Source organism: Sitophilus oryzae, unplaced genomic scaffold, assembly GCF_002938485.1.
Source record: "Sitophilus oryzae breed Bouriz unplaced genomic scaffold, Soryzae_2.0 scaffold_882_pilon_pilon, whole genome shotgun sequence".
NCBI lineage: Eukaryota > Metazoa > Arthropoda > Insecta > Coleoptera > Curculionidae > Sitophilus > Sitophilus oryzae.
The window spans coordinates 809,607-828,595 of NW_022147508.1; the positions used below are offsets into that span (position 1 = coordinate 809,607).

Sequence of the window (18,989 nt, forward strand, 5' to 3'; positions counted from 1 at the left end):
AGCTTTTTCCATCTAGAAAAAACAACGCGTTTCGAGATTGATCGCGACGTCAAGAGCCGGGGTTCGAGTACCGCCGCCGCCGCAGCCACCGCGATGCCGCGGTCTTCGCGGGTCGTGACGATCCGCCATATCCAAAAATAGGCATCGCAGCGCCTAAAAGGCGGCCGCCTTCGAAAAAATCCACCCGATGCCCGTAAATAGAATGGAATTTAGCCGACCGATGCGCCTGCCGGCCGCTCTGCTCTCTTTTGTCCCCTTCGTCCTGCTGGCTGGCTGTCGTAATTAATCGATGCAGGAACACTTTTCATCTGTTGCAGAACGGTCACGATCTCGGCCGGCCGCTGCTCTTGGACTATCGCCCCGTTTGGGAGAAGCCGAGATACTCTAAATTGCTCGTTTAAATGGCAACGACTAGCTCTTTCTCACGTTATATACAGGGTGTCCCAGAAATAAGTGCAAATATTTTAACTGGTGATATAGTTCAACCCCAGAAACACGAATATGAGGTTTTTTTGCGAAAAAATTTTTTTTGAAAATTTCAAATTTTTTGAAAAATGTTTTGAAATTTTTTTTAGTTTTTAGTTAAAAAACATAATTTCTTGATAATAGGGCAACATAGTGTAGTGTAACAACCCAAATTCGTCAACAAAGTTGAAGAGGTAATATTTTTGGCCAACTGTATAACAAACAATTTAAATGAAAGAAAGGAACCTACGTTGTGTTAGATATTTTTTTATTGCGATTACCTCGGATGCGCCTCGACAAAGCAATATTTTGGGAAATTTGAGGAGAATAGGTTATGTAAATAAAACGCTAAATTTGCAAATAGCCCTACTTATTTTATTAAATGAAATGAAAGGAGTGCTGTACTCTGCCTGAATTCACATGTAAAAGAGCACGGCAAAGAAAACCATGATCACTATTCCAGAGAATCTAACTATGCTGTCCTGAACTTTAATAAAAGAGAAATAATAATATAGAAACTGTCCTCATACCTAGGTTTATAGTTTAATACACTAAAAACATGCCACATTTATATCCTTCAAAACTGAAAAGTTTTTTGTTAGTTTAACGGATCCCCACCCGTAGGTACGAAGTCCCTTGTTGCGGAATCGACGCTAAAGTTGAAGGTTTGGTGCCAATATCTTATAATTTAATAAATTGTAAGTTATTCTATGAATTATTTTATATATTGTTTTTGTTTGCCCTTTTGCGCGCTAAGATATTCGCCTAGTACTATAGTACACTCAACCAGGCTCTTATTCTCACAAACCACAAACATCGGCACGAAGGAACAGTAAACGATTTTATTTAGATTACTTTTAAACTGAAATTATTTACAGTATAAATAGATTCAATTAAATGCATACACGTGTTATATATTGTCTTTGTCAAATCAAATGAATAATGCTTTAGAACAGAATTATGAATAAGCTTTAGAACAGAATTACAACAAGAAAACAAAACAATATGATTTAGTTAACATTAGTTAAATAATGAGAAAACATTTACTTTACCTTTAATAACATTCTTTGGCACAGAACTCAAGAACCAAAATAAAATCAATGCGTCTCGATTGGTAGTCTAGAAGCTATTATCTAACAACTATCACCACTGTTCGTCGCCTGATTTCCCCCTCTCTAGTTTGTAAATAATATTTTAAAAATCAATAATTTTGTTTATGTATACAGAGTGTCTTAAAAATGAATGTTTTGATTTAAAAAATATGTCTATTTTTAAATAGGCGGTTCATCTCAATAGGTATTAGATTAAATTTACAAGAAAATCCAGAAAAGATCCAGTGGTTCCCAAAGTTTTAGCAAAAAATAATTATTTTTGGAAATTTTCAAAGTAAAATAACTCCGTTATTTTGGACTTATTAGAAAAACGATAAAGAGAAAATGTTTCTTTTATCGAGATCTACCATCCCTTAAAATATTTGCACTTATTTTTGGGTCACCCTGTATTGTGAGATTAATTTTAAAATTCGCACTGGTGTTAAACATCCGCCGGTGGTACTGTTAGTGTATATGTTACAGTAAAAGTTGGAAATCAGTGATTGTTAACAATTACTCGTAAAAGCTCACGTTCACTGATTTGCTAAGACTACGCCAGTAAATTAAAAAAAATTAAATTGCTAGCATTCCCTGGACGATAGCAGTGAGTTTGAAAAATTAGTTAGCGCGGTTGCCACATACTGTAAAATATAAGGATAAGTTGAATAATAGGCAATATAAGGATAACATTAAATTGGGCTAAACTTTGCCAGCGTTGATCTGGCGTAAATTCGCTTTGTTTTTTTGTGGTTATGTATATTTAATTGTTTTTTATAGTTGTAAAAAGTGCTGTGCGGTATTTTCCCTATGGAAGAAATTTTCTGTGAAAAATTAAGGTAAACTAGGCACTCGCAAGAATGTAATAGTGCTTGTTTTTCATTTTTGCAATATAATGAAGTCACAGCAAAAGTTAAGCTTGCAAGAGAAAAATATATTAAGGAACCTAGTAGCTATAAACTTATTAAACGTTTTGTTATGCTTGAAGTAGAGGGTTTGAAAAAACGAATAACTCCCGTTGAAGAAAATTCGGGCATACTTTATTTGGTCCACGATGAAAGTCGAACTACGAAGAACTACGATGAAAGTCGAAAGTCGAACGAAGAACTTTAATTAAAAAATGTTGTACCAATAAGTAATCTTATGTTTATGAATGTTTTTTTAAATTGTTTTGTACGCTTTAAAATCGACAAATCTCATATGCGGAAAAGTCGACAAATCTCTTTAAAATACCACATTCACTGGTCCAATGCGTAATTGCCAGCATTTCCTAGTGAATGTTAACAATCACTGAATTTCCCCGACTTTCACTGTAACATATACAAAAAAACCGTCATCCGGCTGCATGATATTTCTATAAGTAGAACTTCGATAGTGCGAACACATATTGGAACAGCTACAGCCGAATTAATGAAGTATCCGGATTACTGAGGGAACATTTTTATAATGTTATTGTCTCATACTTTTGTTGTTTCCATAACAGTGACATATTTTCGGGAAGCGGTCTGTTCCAAATCAAACTCAATTTATTCTATGGCTCTAGTTTTAGCTCTATTTGAGAGTGAGATATGGGCCCTAAGAGAAGAAGATAAACGGAGAGTATTGGCTGTAGAGATGGGATGGATTACTTACGTAGAAGCGCTAGGGTGTCCAGATTACAAAGAGTGAGAAACGAGGAAATTAGAAACAGAACATCGGCACAAAAAACAGTAATACAACGAATCGAGAAAAGAGGTTTGAGATGGTTTGGTCCTCTAATGAGGATGGAAGACACAAGATGTCCAAAAAGTGTATTAAAATGGTTAATCCCTGGAAGAAACAAAAGTGAACGCCCGCGTCAGTCCTGGAACGATGGTATACGACAGGCGATAAGAGATCGGAATATCGAAGATCTCGTGTACGACAGAGATGGCTGGCGATTGAGAAGAGAATGCAAAATTTAGTAGTAATTGTATTTTTATAAGATTAATCCCAAATATATATATAGCTCTATATTTCGACATGGTTTATGTCTTCCTCAGAAGCTAAAAACAATCAAAATAAGAACTTTATTGTTTCCATGTGATACGGAGCACACAACTGAGATTAAGAGGAAATTGAAGGAGTTAAGAACAACCACTCCCCATATCTCGGAATATTCACAGCCCATCGAAATTGAAGACATAGTCACAGCTATTAAAGACATCAAGCCGAACAAAGCTCCTGGATATGACAACATTCATCCAGAATTCCTTATTTACGCTGAAAACCTGCCCTCAAGTGGCTTTGTAGTTTCTTCTCGAGAATTTTATCAACCGGCAACATTTCAAAGGAATTAAAGAAAACTAAAATAATAGCTGTGTTAAAACCAGGAAAATCTAAAGATCAACCTCAGAATTATCGACCCATAGCCCTTCTTAGTTCTACCTATAAGCTCCTAGAACGACTTATTTTCAATAGAATAAAGGATAGTATCTTAGAACATATTCCGGTTGAACAGGCAGGTTTCATTCCTAAACGCAGTTGCTGTGACTTACATCTCACATTGAAGGAAATTTCCAACTTAAACTTAAAACCTCCGTAGCTTTTATCGATTTAACAGCCGCTTACGACACAGTCTGGAGAGATGGTATGGTTTATAAATTACTTAAAATACTTCCTTGTCAAACTATAGCTCGAGTTATCAACAACATACTAAGTAACCGATATATCCAAGTATTTCAGTGAGAGAGCACAAGTAAACCTAAAAAACTTAACAACGGCTTATCCCAAGGCTCCGTTCTCGCTCCTCTCTTATTCAATTGATACATCTCTGACCTACCAGATACGCAATCTAGAAAATTTTGTCACGCAGACGATATAGCCATAGCAACGGAACATGAATCGCTATATCAAACACAAGAAACGCTTACAAAGGATCTCGCATCCTTGAATGCCTATTTTATAAAATAGAGACTTCAACCCAGTGCAAATAAGACAGAAGTGGCTACCTTCCATCTTAATAACAAGCTGGCGAATACTGAAATAAGCGTCCAGTTTGGTAACACCACTCTGCGTAATAACAAATATCCAAAATATCTGGGGATTACTCTAGACCGTATACGTATAGAAAATGTTGCTGGGAAAATCAGAACACGAAACAACATTATACAAAAACTTTGTGGTACTTCTTGGGGTGCAAAAGCAACAACACTTCGGATCTCCGCCCTTGGTCTGGTATTCAGTGTGGCAGAGTATTGTGCACCCGTGTGGTTTGTACAGCCACCACACAAATCTCGTAGACAGACAGCTGAACAACACCATGCGGCTGATTACAGGGACAATCAGATGCACACCTAGTTACTGGCTTCCAGTTCTGAGTAACATTCTACCTCCAAATCTACGCAGAAACGAGGCTCTTCTTAGAGAATTTGATAAATAATAGCTACCCCAACGCTACCTGTTCATGAAACACTTCCTTCTTTACAGGTGAATAGACTTAAGTCGAGGAATCCATCTTTGCGAACAGCTGAACAACTAAAAAGCAGTAACTACAACTCTCGAGAACAGTGGCTTCAGTTATGGAGAGAAATGGCCGATGCGCACCTATATTCCTGGTTCAAACATAACTATTGCCAGACACCGGGTACCGATCTAAAGCGGAAAACATGGTCAACTTTAATAGGATACGCTCTGGCCATGGAAGATGTGCGGATTCCCTTTATAAGTGGGGAAAAATACCTTCCCCAGAATGTGATTGCGGATCCCCTCACCAAACCATCCATCACATAACTAGAGAGTGCAACCTACGCGCTTATGGTGAAGACTGGAGGGACTTTCTGGAGGCTTCTCCATCAGCTTTGGAATGGATAGGGCATCTAAATGTTAATATATAGTGTTCGTAAATACGTTTTTTATGTTGTCTTTTTATAATATACTTGTTTTCTTTACATCTACATTGTAATGTTTTCATTTACATTGTAGTTTATTTTATGTCTATGTTTAAGTGTCTGGTTTTCTTGCATGTATATGAGCCATACGATAAATAAATAAATAAATTGTTTCCAACCTCAACTCAAAATTTAAATACAGTACTTATTATTATTATTTAAACCAAAATGCAAAACACTTTATAAAACACATTAAAACTTCTTTTTATTCTGAATGAATAAAGATTGCTGTCATTTTATATGTAAATTTATATGGGAAATGTAATCGACCGTCATTTCCCAGCCAACTGGAAGCCGTTTTTTTTTCGATCATACGGTACTTTTGGATAAAGATTTTACAACATTGCTAAGTTTCATATTCAAAACAACATTCTTATCCTCTGTTTCATTTAAGTCGTCATTTGTTACCTTTGTTTCCAATGCCTAGTATTTTCTCTTCAATTTGTCTCTGCCTTATTATACTCCTCAGTCAAACCAGAGACAAATTCTTTTTCTCCTTAAGTTCATTTATAATTCTTTTATTTTGTACAAGGTCTGACCCTGTACAAAACCTAACATAACTCCAACAAATTTCTTACAGTGTGTAAAAGCCTCCATAACAACAAGTCAAGAGTGTCACCATCATGGATCACCTGCGCGATCCCTTCCTAACAAACACAGGAGTTAGGCAGGGATATGTCTTAGTGCCTCTTCAATTCAACATATTCATGGCAGCGCTCTCCATTATAGTGGACAGCAAACTGCAGGAGAGAGGTTTGGGCATTAGATACAGATACGACGGCGGTCTCTTCAACATAAAAAGACACAGGGCAAAAACACGTACAAAATTCATGACGAAACTTCAATACGCTGATGACTGTGCTCTAGTTGCAAATACGTTACAGCAATTGCAAGAAATGTTGAACACATATAACCTGGGCATACGAGGCTTTAGGACTTAAGCTGAACATCGATAAAACTAAAATCATGTGCACTCCCCCGGAAAATTACAACAATGCTATAAAAATCGGAGCAAAAATAAAGGAATATGTAGCGGAATTCAATTACCTCGGCAGTTGATTTCGGAAAAGGCCAATATCGACTCTGAAATTCAGCACAGGATTAGCAGCGCTTCAAGAGCATTCTGGAAATTAAAAGACAGGGTTTTCTACAATCATGACTTAAGCACAAAAACGAAACTTGCAGTGTACCGAGCCATAATAATTCCCACCATGTTATATGGAAACGAAACATGGGTGCCGCGCATTCGAAGCGAGGATCAGGATCACAAACTTGACGTTTTTATTTTTCTCTACTGATCGAAATTATTCATTCAAATGGATGACCGAATTAATTAAGAACAGTTTTTCGACTCGATGAAATTGTCCCACCACCTTTCAGGCCTGTTCAAACAAATTGGACGCATCGATCATCGACTCCCGCATTCGGGGAAAAAGCCGGACTGTGCCTAAAAACTGCCGGAAAATTATTCCGGACCGTGCGGCTGGTGGAAATCAGCAAATTTCCACTAGGAAAGCTTCGTGGCGGTATCCCTGGTAATTAATGTCGCTACGGATGGCGCTCGTTTTTACCGTGTGCATGACGAAGCGGGCCTGCATTTTGATAGCGTTCGCTAAGAGCACTTTATCTTTTAATGAGGGAATAATATAACTCTAACTGAAAACAGGTAAAAATGAGCGAACTAAAAAGTGAAACATTATTTAAATTATTATATATTATTCAAAAGTGATAGAAAATCAATCATCTCGGTAATATATAATTTTTAGAGCATAAAATAATAATGATAAACTAAAAAAAACATACCGTGCTGGCAACTGTTACTTTTGGGTCGGCATTTACGTGTGGAAGTAAATCGCATAGGGATCTTATTAAGTCGGAGTGAGAGAAATGCGACCGACCGACGCGACGCGCGACGGTGTGCTGTTGCGGCGTTGCCGATACGCCTTTCCCTATCAAGTAAAGTAAAATCGCGATCGCAAACCGCTTATTTTTAAAAGACTTTTTTTTTCAAGAGATAACTAGATAAAATCATTAGACATGTTTCTGGGCATCTGAAATGGAATTATAAGGATATCGTTAGGGTGTTTTATAACGAGAAAACGTCAGTAATCGCGATAATTTAAAAACACCAATTTTTAACACATAATAGGCCATAACTCAAGAACCACTTTAGATATGAAACTTTTTTTTATTTTCAAGATCGGATATTTCACAATATGTTTACATAAGAAAACTTCGATAAGGTTGTTTTTCCCATTCAAAAATTGTAAACAATCCATCCATTTACTTTTAGAGCATAGCAATTTTCAGCAATCGTGTAATTTTGTATTGACAAAGATTTTCACATACTGTCTACAAAGAAAATACAGCAGAAATATTAACAAAGTTCTTGAAAAACTACAATCTATTATTTCTAATAGGTTTCGGGATATCGATTTTTAAATTCAGAGTTCTAATAGCGCGACCACTATAGATTACCCACTCAATTCCATTTATTTTTACCAAAAATGCAAGCGTTTCTAGCTTGTACTTAAAAAAAATCCAGCTAAAAGGAAAATTACAACGACTCGTTAATAAATAAACAAATTAAGTATCACGAGACGTAATTAAATCGTGAAGCTGAACGCATGATGTACACCTTCCCCTAGAACTTTAAGTACTGACAGCAGACTGACAGAGGTATTGATTGGGTCGACCGGTCAACTGCGACAAATCTGCTATATCCCCTTCCACGTCTCTTAAGGTGCGTATTCATTATCCGAACGAACGAACGAACGAACGAACGAATGAAAGTGCGGTATATTTAGACGGGGACCGAACGCATGCGGCCGTTCGTTCGTTCATTCGCTCGACCATCCGTTTCGAGTCGGTACATCAAAGGCGTTCGCCAATAAATGCCTCCGGTCTTCTCGTGCGGTCCCCGTCCATACCACTAGCGAACATTCGTTTGTTCGTTCGTTCGGATAATGAATACGCACCTTTAGCGATGTGCACAGTTTCTCGGTTTATTTCATACGTTTGGCAACGTGTTTACTGTCCTCTCTTTGTTCAGTACATTATAAACGCATTGTCCTCTTCTTACATACGGAAATCTCGACCCAAGACTAACCTTTGCCAGTCCTTAGTATAAGCATAGACTATATTGTGGTGCTTTGTTATACCCTCTTCAATTAAATAATTAATAATTTTGGAAAACACTTGAATTTTATGTTAATCCCCTTTAAGTTTTCGTGGAAAATGTCCTTGTGCCTTTTGAGCTGTTCACCCGGCCTCCTCTTACCCTCTACAAGCTCATCGTAAAGCAGAGATTTTGGTATGTGGTTTTCTTGCATTCTACATACGTGACCTGCCCATCTTAAACGGGACTTAGTAAAATGACTTCAATACTCTCGCAGTTAGCTTTTTCAAGGACCGATACGTTTGAGACACGATGGAACCATTTGATTCTTAAGAGTTGTCTAAGATGTCTCTGTTGCAACTTGTTTAATGCGTACGTGTGTCGGCGGTACGGCATGAATGGTAGAATTTGTTTCACAAGCATGGAAAATATATTTAAAAGTAAAATAAAAAAGAATAAATATTTAAAAGTAAAATAAAAAAGAATAAATATTTAAAAGTATTTTTATCACCAAACACAACATTTTTAACACCGAACATTTAACTTAACTTAAAAAATTTGCAGTTTCATAGCGCCACATTTCGTCGTTAATTTTACAAAGTATCGTATCTCATATTTCATAGTTTTCCAGATTGGAGGTTTAAAGATTTTGTTAACTTTTGGATATCGGTTAAAGTAAATAAACATTTGCTAAATTATTTACTTGCCGGAAAAGTATAGGACGCAGAGATACGACACTTCGTGAGATAAAAGAGTATCATATTAGGTTTGAGTTTGTGGCTGTATCTCAAAACAGGCATTTTTTGAGATACGTCAGTTTGTGAAATTAACGACGATTTGTGAAATAATATTTCTAATAACTTTAAATTTCCATCCTTTACAGATTATAAAAAACAAATTAAAAATAATTTACTAAATTCGCAAAAATTATAATTTCTTTGACTGATTTGTGAGGTTCTTGTTCTTCTGATATGCCCGTCATTGGTTGCTGTTCCGGAGTTTACACTGTTTCGTTCTGCCCAAAGACATTATAAATATAGACCGAACATCTCATTCATAAATACTCGTTGGTAGTGTATCAAACATTCCAATGTGTCAAACAAGGACAGAAGAGACAGAGAAGTCTAAAATTTCCGACCCCGGCAACTAGGCGCATTTGGATTGTTCTAATGGCCAGTGGCGTATCGTTTTTTGGAACGAATTTAATTAGTAAAGTAAAAGTAAAGTAATTAGTAAATTTTTTACTCCATATTAATATACTACATTAACACTTTTTCGTCAGATGAGTTTTGTTATAAGGTCTAATATAATAATATAATTAATATCCCACATATACTTATGTTGAAACGTTAGTAGGTAGTTTTCGAAAATCGCTCCAACGTCGATTTTCAATTTAAACTTTTAGTTAATTCTATATAAACTTTCAGTTATTTCTGAATATTTACAGGGTGACTCAGGCTTCCGAAACAGTTCAATATTAGGTTTGCGGTTGGTGACTTTTCTTTCAATTTTTTTTCAGAATATGGAGGCAATGGTAAAGCACATTTTAGACATTTTTGTAAACATAGGGGGCCGGAACATATTTTCAAACTAAAGTTGTAGATTTGCCATTAAATTTCCATTCCAGAAATACCTAGGGTTGCCACCTGTCCTTTTTGAAAAGGACAGTCCTTTTTGGAATAACTTGTCCTTTTGACTTTTTACTTAAAAAGTCATTTTTTATTTACGTATTTTCGCTGAGAAAATTACCTACAGCAAACAGAAATATTATTTTCTTTCGTCCAAATTTAATTAGAGATGTTATAAAACTTATAAATACATTTTTCTTGTTTAGAATAGGCAACATTATTTAGAACTTCCCGTTTAATCTCAAATGATAATTTAGGTTTTAGTTTTACCTTTTTTTGATCTTAAAAAGAACTTTTTAAAATTAGTAATTAGTAACGATTTAGTTAGTTCGCAATCAGCTTCCTGTAAAGTACTATGTAATAGTTGTTTAATCTTGTATTATTAATAACTTCCTATACCTAAAATCAATATTTAATGAGAAAATTGTGTTTTTTTGAAAATATAAGACAAGATTTGACTTTCGGTCTTCTTCTTGTATTATGATGGCTCTGATACGAGGCAATTACCTTTTAGTCTCTCAATAGAAGGCATTTATCATTAAAAGTATCAAATCTGTGTGCTACAGTATGGGATTTCTGTGTCATAATAATGAATAATATTACGTTTATTTACAAATCCATTACTTTTAAAGGTAGCTTCATCAGACAATCAAATTTTAATTAAATGTCCCAATCTTCATGAACTGTATTAAGCATATGTATTGCGGTTTGAATCACCCCGAGAATCACCCTGTATGTTGACAAAAATATTTTGAAAATGTGCGTTACAATGGCCCCCATCTTATGTAAAAAATTGAAATAAAAATTACAAACCTAAAACGTAATAGGTAAAAAGCTTTTTTGGAGGCCTGGGTCACTCTGTATATAAATATGCATAAAACTAGTAGCCTAAGAATTATTTACAGTTCGTCCCATTCTAAAAAAAAGGTAAACACACCGTACAAATAACTCTAGGAAGAGGTATTTGTACGGTGGTAAAAAATTGTTTAAACGAGGCCGAAGGGGCAGATATAATAATGCAATAAAATGTAAAAAAGGGCGGGTAAACACCTTTGTTTATTTGTTGAGCAAAATTCCTTTAGAATATCGTATATAATGACCAAAATATGACGCAATTTTAAGAAAAAAAATGTCGCTTTCTGGCTTATAATAAAGTTTCAAATGCAAAGTTTATATTCAAATTTGTTATGATCTACAACAGTTAAGTAGTAATTGAGACGAATTATAATTCAATTACCGGCTACTACGTTCTTGTCTTAATAGCTCAAAATTCAACAAATATAATTAGAAATTATTTTAATTGTGAGAGGCTCCCTTGTGGGACGCCTATGTACGGCGATTACGGGGCGGCGGAAACAATACCTACCTGTGAAAAGACAAATTCGGGTAATTTGAGCTTATTTTTCCACACATTTGACACTGTGGTACCATATTGAAAATTCGCAGATTCAAAAGTACGTTAAACAAAAGCAAAAACTACTGAAAAACACTGAAAAGTTCACTTCGGACTTGATTCCGACTTCAAACACACCGTAAGCTAAACGTAGTACGCTATAACGGACCAAGGGCCGTGGCGAGGGGTGGTGGGACGGACGGCTCATTTCATTCTGGAAGACTAGCAGCGACGTTGCCAATAGTTCTAGACGTTTCAGCACATTAAACAGTAAACATGTCCTTTAATAGTAACGCATATATCCTCTGGTTAATAACATATTATTACGCATGCTTCTTTAAAAATAAACTATTAATTTAATTAAGAAATTGAGATTTATTGATATCCGGTGAAGGTTTTAAAGTCACCTTTTCTGCAAATCAAACTAAGTAGATAGGCGCAAATTTGAGACGTGGCAATGTCGCCTTCTCTATCTCAGTTGGTTTTTACAGTACGTAGTCAACCTCCGATTGTTTGATCGGGTTAAAATGCACAATGTGATATCTGTTCTTCCTAAATCTATGGTTCTGCCCCTCTCTGCTTATCTCCGCTCATCCTTGATAACATTATGTTTTCACTTTTTTTAACCTAATTTCTGTTTTTTTATAATTTAATTTATTTCTATTTTGTTTTTGGGGTCGCACCACTCTGGCACTTTGTGTCTTTGTATCAGTTTTTTAATCGCGGTGCGATCCCTTTAGACACACACATTTATTAAGAATAATTATTAATCTGTAAAGCTAATAGTTTTTAATTATTTATTGTATTGTTATGAAATTATCGAAACATATTTACTCATATCTTAGGACTATGTAAAGTGATCTAAAAGGAAGCCAAAAATTCGATAATATACATATAGCATGTTCCGTTTAAAAAAACCATCCCGATCCATTCACACTTTTTTGAGCCACCCTAGAAGTTAAAATATTTGGAAGTATTGGAATACATCCTCATACATACATCAGGTTTGCAAATAAACAAAATTCTCAATTTTTTTTATTCTAGGAGATTGGTACAATTTGATAAAATAATCTCTATTGTTGCAAACTTTTTGATAGACACTACATGTAAGGTCACTATAAATTTCAAATAAAAAAGGCAATTTACTTAATTGAATATTTCAAATAAATTGATATTAATTTAATATCCTTTTTAAAGTACTGTTATCTTAGTCGCAAGAAAAATGCAATATCAATAAATATCCCTCTTGTTTATCAAGCCCGAATGCCATTTTCTAGGCATCATTAAGAACCGATTCAATCATTACATTCATAAACCCTACTAATGAGAGAATTATTGACAAATGGTGCTGTCGGATTTACGAACCATAGGCGTACTAATTTTATCCTTTTAGGTTAGGCCAATTATATACTTGATTTTGACAAAATATACAATGTATTGAATCTAATATTTTCCAATAAAAAAACAATTATAAGTATATTTCGGTTGGTATGGTACTACTAACCGAACTACTGTAAAGATCTTCAAAGGTATCTTCAAAAAGCCCGACCAAACAAGCTTTGCTGGCCTCTTGCAAAGCCATAACAGCGGAACTTTGGAAACGAAATTCGCTCGTCGCTCGATTATGAACGAGCAACGAACGCAAGCGATCCTATCGAGCGAATTTGCTACATACATTGTAGTTGGTTTGGAATATTTAATTTATAATTTGTAGTTGGTTTTGGGAATATTTTATCAGTATTTTTGGTAAAATATCTTCAAACAACAAATTGTTCTTTTGATTGAGACCGCATTGTTAATTATACGACTATATCTGTTATGTATCTGTCTGACAAAATTTTACCACCTACATCGATACGGCTTTGATGCAGGATCAAGCGAAAAGCGAAACTACTCGTCGCTCGTCGATTGCCACTACCATCGAAAGAATGTGCGCACGCAGCTTACTGCTTGGCGTTACGAGTACAAGTACAAGCGACGGCGAAAAATCGTATGTTTAAATACGAGCGAAATTTCGCTCGATTATTAAAATCTTGTAACTCGAGTACTCGATTATTAAAATTCATCGGTTTTTCCCATCACTAATATCAACACCCTATGTATTACTATATTCAGAATTAATTCTTGTGCTGAGTTTAAAAGTAGAGAAATAAACTTTACTAAAAAGGTTATTGCTTCCATAAATTTATACAGGGATATCAAAAATTGCTGATCTATTTTATTTCAAATGCAACACCCTCTATTTTTTTTAAATAAATCGAAGCAGATTCAAATGCTCTTTCAAAATATATTAGGGTTCCTATACCTAGCTATGTTATATAGGTAGTGGCAGTTAGTAACTATTTTCAAAATCGACATTAGTTTACGAACCATTACGAGATAAAATCCTTTTTTATTATAATGTTTCTCAAGGTATAATATAATTTAAGTCACCAGAAAAGTACCAGTTGTTATTAATACAATTCCTAATACTTTTGATTTCTTTAAAAAATGTCATACAAATTTTGCTCCAAAAGAAAATAAGAAATTTAATTTTGTCTTGAAATCTACAATGGATTTCCTATGTTTCGGTTTTCCTATGGTCGGCGATGCAACACCCACTGACAAATTGGTCTCCGTTCAACACAATGGTGTTTACAAAAAATTAATTTTTAATTTTGTAAATTTTCTTCTAGTGGTGAAAATCCCAAAACTCTTTTTTTTTGAAGAAACGAGCCGGGCACAAAGGTATAAAGACATTATTTATACGATTTTCTAGCAAGTATCGCAAGCTACGACAATGGTGGATTACTCGGTTTAATTTTTCATGTCTCATTATTGTTGAAGGCGCCAACGGTATTTCGAAAAGTATGCCTTTGTCGATGAGAAACGATGTACATTATGTACTGTTTATAGTGAATAACTAATTGTTATTATTGTTTATTGTTGCTTCTGTGCCGGATTGATAATAGTAATTTATGGACTTTGACGCACGTATGCTTCATGCGCTTTATAGGGATATCATCATCATTAATAGGGATCTCATACCTAGTGATATATTCATAATACGCTCAAGCTCATAGTGTAGAGTTTGCCTGACGTTTTGATAGAATGGCATTTCATCAGTATTTCATATAATATATAGATATACTACATACACAAGTCCATACATACAATGCAACTACATATAAAGTGGGCAGGGTTGGGTAGGTAAAATTTTTTACTTATTCTACCGAGTATTCTACCGTATTTTCTACACGTATAATATTAATTTCTACACCAACTAATTATTTACATTCTCTACATGTCCAGATTTAAGAAGAATTAGTTCTGTATATTGAATGCCATTTTTTAAGTCTGCATTATGTTTGTTCTCATCAATGAGATCGAAATCGACAAAATATCAACAAATAATTTTGCTAACAACAGAAAAACTAGTAGGTAACTTAGTGGCGCACATTTTTTTAAATATGCCATTGATAGCTATAGTGTTAGGACTGGTCAATTGACTGCCAATTGACCACTTCTTCATTGACCAGTCAAATTCGGTCAAAATGTATTAAATAACATCTTACAATTATAGAATGTTAGCTATAATTATGTCACACCCAGGTTTTCCGGCAGACAGGACAATACATTGCCAGTGAAATTACAAGAATTATTAAGGAAATTGGTGAAAATAAGATTACCTCTCTTGCATTCTCAAACAATAACCGACAATGCTGCAAATATGCAAGCGGCTTGGGCTGAATTAAAGGAAACATATCCAAATCTACAAACATACGGCGGCGATTCTCATATTTTGAATTTATTGCTGAAAGATACTGAATCACTTAAAATACTTTCTGACCATACCTACCGTATGATCGAGAAAAAACGGCGTCAGCGATGGCTATGAAATGGAGATCGCTGTCATTTTATATGGAAAATGTCATCGATCGTCATTTCCCAGCAAACTGGACGCCGTTTTTTTCGATCATACGGTATTATAGTGTTTGTAAGGAAATCGTATTTTTTTTAATTCAAACATATTCCCAATGCCGTCTTGAATGAAAAGCAGGGACAGCAGGGCAATAATTCTCACTCTCTTAAATTACCAGTGGCAACTAGATGGGCTGGTGTGGTCACATGTGTGGAAAGTATTCAAGCCAATAAACAGCTACTTAGAGAATGTTTAATTAACCCTGATGTAGAATCCCTGGCAACAAATAAAATAAAGTCGACCATACTTAATGATGATGTATTTTGGGATGTTAAGTTTATTGATTTATTGAATCCTGTTGTTCGTTCGAGTCCTGGACGATGAGACAGTCAGAAATGTAAAAAATTGACGCAACTGAGATGTACTGTTGGCGACGAATACTCATAATTCCCTGGACTGCCCGGCGAACCAATGAATCCATAATCCAAGAACTGGACATCACAGAACGCCTCTCAACTGCTATACAGTCACGTATACTTAAATATTTCGGTCACGTTATGAGGAGGATTTCCATACTGACTGTATGGAAAAACTCATTATACAGGGCAAGGTTCCGGGAAGAAGACCAAGAGGCCGCTCGCCCTCCCGATGGATAGACCAGCTATCAAAGATTACCCACAAGCCACTGTACACGCTTGTACATGAACCTAACCACTACATTCCTCTTGTAGGAATAAAGACAAAGAGAGAGAGAGTTGTTCGTTTGATTATCTTTATGGAAAATACTTCAGTCACTTTATCGGATGTTCATCACAAACTGTATTTGTTAAAAGAGCATATTAATACATTTGTTTCACTAAGTCCTTTCCTTTGAGAAGAAGAAAAAATTAACAACTGCATCAGTAATAAGAAGAATTGATATTGCCTGTACCGACACGCACAATGCAGCATATTTACTCGATACTAGATATAAAGGACAGAATCTAGCTCCAGAAGAACTGCAACGCGCGACTACGTTTATCGTACAACTTGGTATCAACGAGTGTATCAATGAATCTGAAATTGAACTACTTGGAGAGATATCAAATTTTAGAACAGCATCAAACGCATTCAATAATCGAATAATATGCACAGCCGTAAAAAGTATCAAATCAGTACGTAAAACATCGTCAGATATTACACCATCATCTTGGTGGGACAGTTGGCAGAATAAATCAGTACTTCACAATGTTGAAACAAAATTACTAAGAATACCGGCCTCCTCAGCTTCTAGTGAACGGAACTGGTCAACTTGGGGAATTGTTCATAATAAATTAAGAAACAGGTTGACCCCTACAAGATCTGGTAACTTGTTTATGTTAAATATAATTTAAATATAATAAACAAAAATGGAAGGGTTACTGACCTCAATGTAAGTTCATCTTCTGAAGCTGACATGTCTTCGTCTTCAAACATCGACATCCATGACATCGACTATGAAGATGAAGATGAGAACTTACCACTATCTACTTATGTCAATTAATTAGAATAAAAGTATTTTTAAAATAACTTTCAAATGTTCTCTGTTTATTTTAAGTTAAAATAGAAATATGTTTTTCTTAATTTTCTAATTTTATTTTTTTTGTTTTAAAATTAAAATATTTTTTTGGGGTGCGTCTTAAACCGGGTGCGTCACCGGTTTGGTCAAGTGGCTCACCCCTATAACTTTTTTATTTTTTTAGATAAAAAAACGAGATTTGGTATGTTAGTATAATGACATAAATTAGGATTAATTAACGTATTCAATTGTTCTTGGTCACTTCCTGTTTTACCGGAAATGACTATATCATATCTCAATTTTTTCAAATGGAAGGAGGGTGGCTCATTAGCATATTTGGAAAAGGCATTTTTTACGAATAATTTGGTACCACACACTTGGTATTTCGAGTCAAAATATCGTTATGAATCGCATGTTGCAATTTCAAATAAATCATATGCGAAAATGTCAAAAGTTGACAAATGATACGTAATTCCATTCAGAGTATTATTTTCTATCGAATAAAGTAATAAAACACCGAGGGTGCCATTTAAAAATCAAAAGTTGTAGTCATTTCCGGTGAAACAGGAAGTGACCGAAAATAATTGAATACGTCAATCAATCCTAATTTATGTCACATACTAACATACCAAATTTCGATTTTTTATCTGAAAAAATAAAAAGTTTTAAGGGTGAGCCACTTTTGAGACGCACCCGGTATATTATTTCAATGATTATGTGAAATAAAAATTTGTTTCATTGTACTTTTAAAATTATTTATTATTTTGGCCAATTGACGAAAAAAAATTGACAGGTCAAATCCAACACCCTAGATGTAGGTATGCCCGAAGATATGCCTCTGTTTTAGCATTAAAATATTCACTTATAGTAACTTTTACCCTCAAAATTTCACTCAAATAGCAAAGTGTACGACCGGCTTTACATGAGAAATATCCCTACAAGATATGGCACATGCTTTTTGAAATACCATTTATACCTAATAGGTACTCAATAATGTTGAAATTTGTTTCTAGATAAGAACAATAGGTACTTGTCAATGACAATGATAGCAATACATTATTATAAATAATATCATATATTAAAAACCAATAATTTCCTAAACTAACTACACAGGTATATTTTTCCATTCATAATTTAATAAGTACACAGTGTCAAAATGTTTGTCATGTATAAAAATATTTTTAGACGTGGGAAAAATACACCTTAATCATCCCTATCTCACCTAGGTATTAAAATATGTTTTCCTCTCACAATAAACAATGCACTACCTATTAAAAAGATAATATATTTCATAAGATTAAAAGGTAACATAACCTCTCAACCACCCACAACAAAAATATTTTTCAGTCTTTTTATCAGGAAACCGTTAACCTACCTTGTGATAAACCCCTGTACGATCCATACAATACATCCACACGACAATATCCTAAAATTTAGCCGGTTTTCAAGCACCAAAACTACACAATCATGCAAAATATAAACTGAATCCTAAACGAACCGACACCAAAACACCACACCAACACCGCACGGCGAATCGGACTGAAAATGTTTATTTAGCGCCATGCGTCCGTCAGCGAATCGCGTTGTTGCCAGAGCGTCCCGCGATTAATCGAAAGATTCTTATTGAATACTCTCCGCGTTTGCTGTCAGTCTCTCGCAGATAGATAGGTAAATATTTTATTGCATGCAACACACCACTTACCTTGAGAATATTAATGACCAGTATTAAGCTATTAAAATGTTTTATTACACCACATTTTAATTCTAGAGGATGTATATACAGAATGTCCCCGGATATTGTCTTTTCAAAAGGAAAAACTTTGTTATTATTGATATTTTTAGAAAAATGCATTCTTCATACTATTTTTAACTTGTTCTAAAACGGTTAATCCCGTTTATACTTTTCTAAATTTCCACATCGTTTTAGAGAAAGAATTGGAATAAAAGGGAT

General features: G+C 34.8%; 1 protein-coding gene across 1 annotated transcript in view; it reads right to left on the bottom strand.

The window, feature by feature from the left end:
* Positions 1-18,585, bottom strand: part of LOC115890539 (ras-associated and pleckstrin homology domains-containing protein 1) — a 331,325-nt gene extending 312,740 nt beyond the window's left edge. The window contains exon 1 of the mRNA XM_030910796.1: positions 18,414-18,585. Coding sequence (XP_030766656.1) covers positions 18,414-18,449 — 36 coding nt within the window. The 5' untranslated portion in view covers positions 18,450-18,585. The remainder of the gene's footprint in view (positions 1-18,413) is intronic.
* Positions 18,586-18,989: the final 404 nt, after the last annotated feature.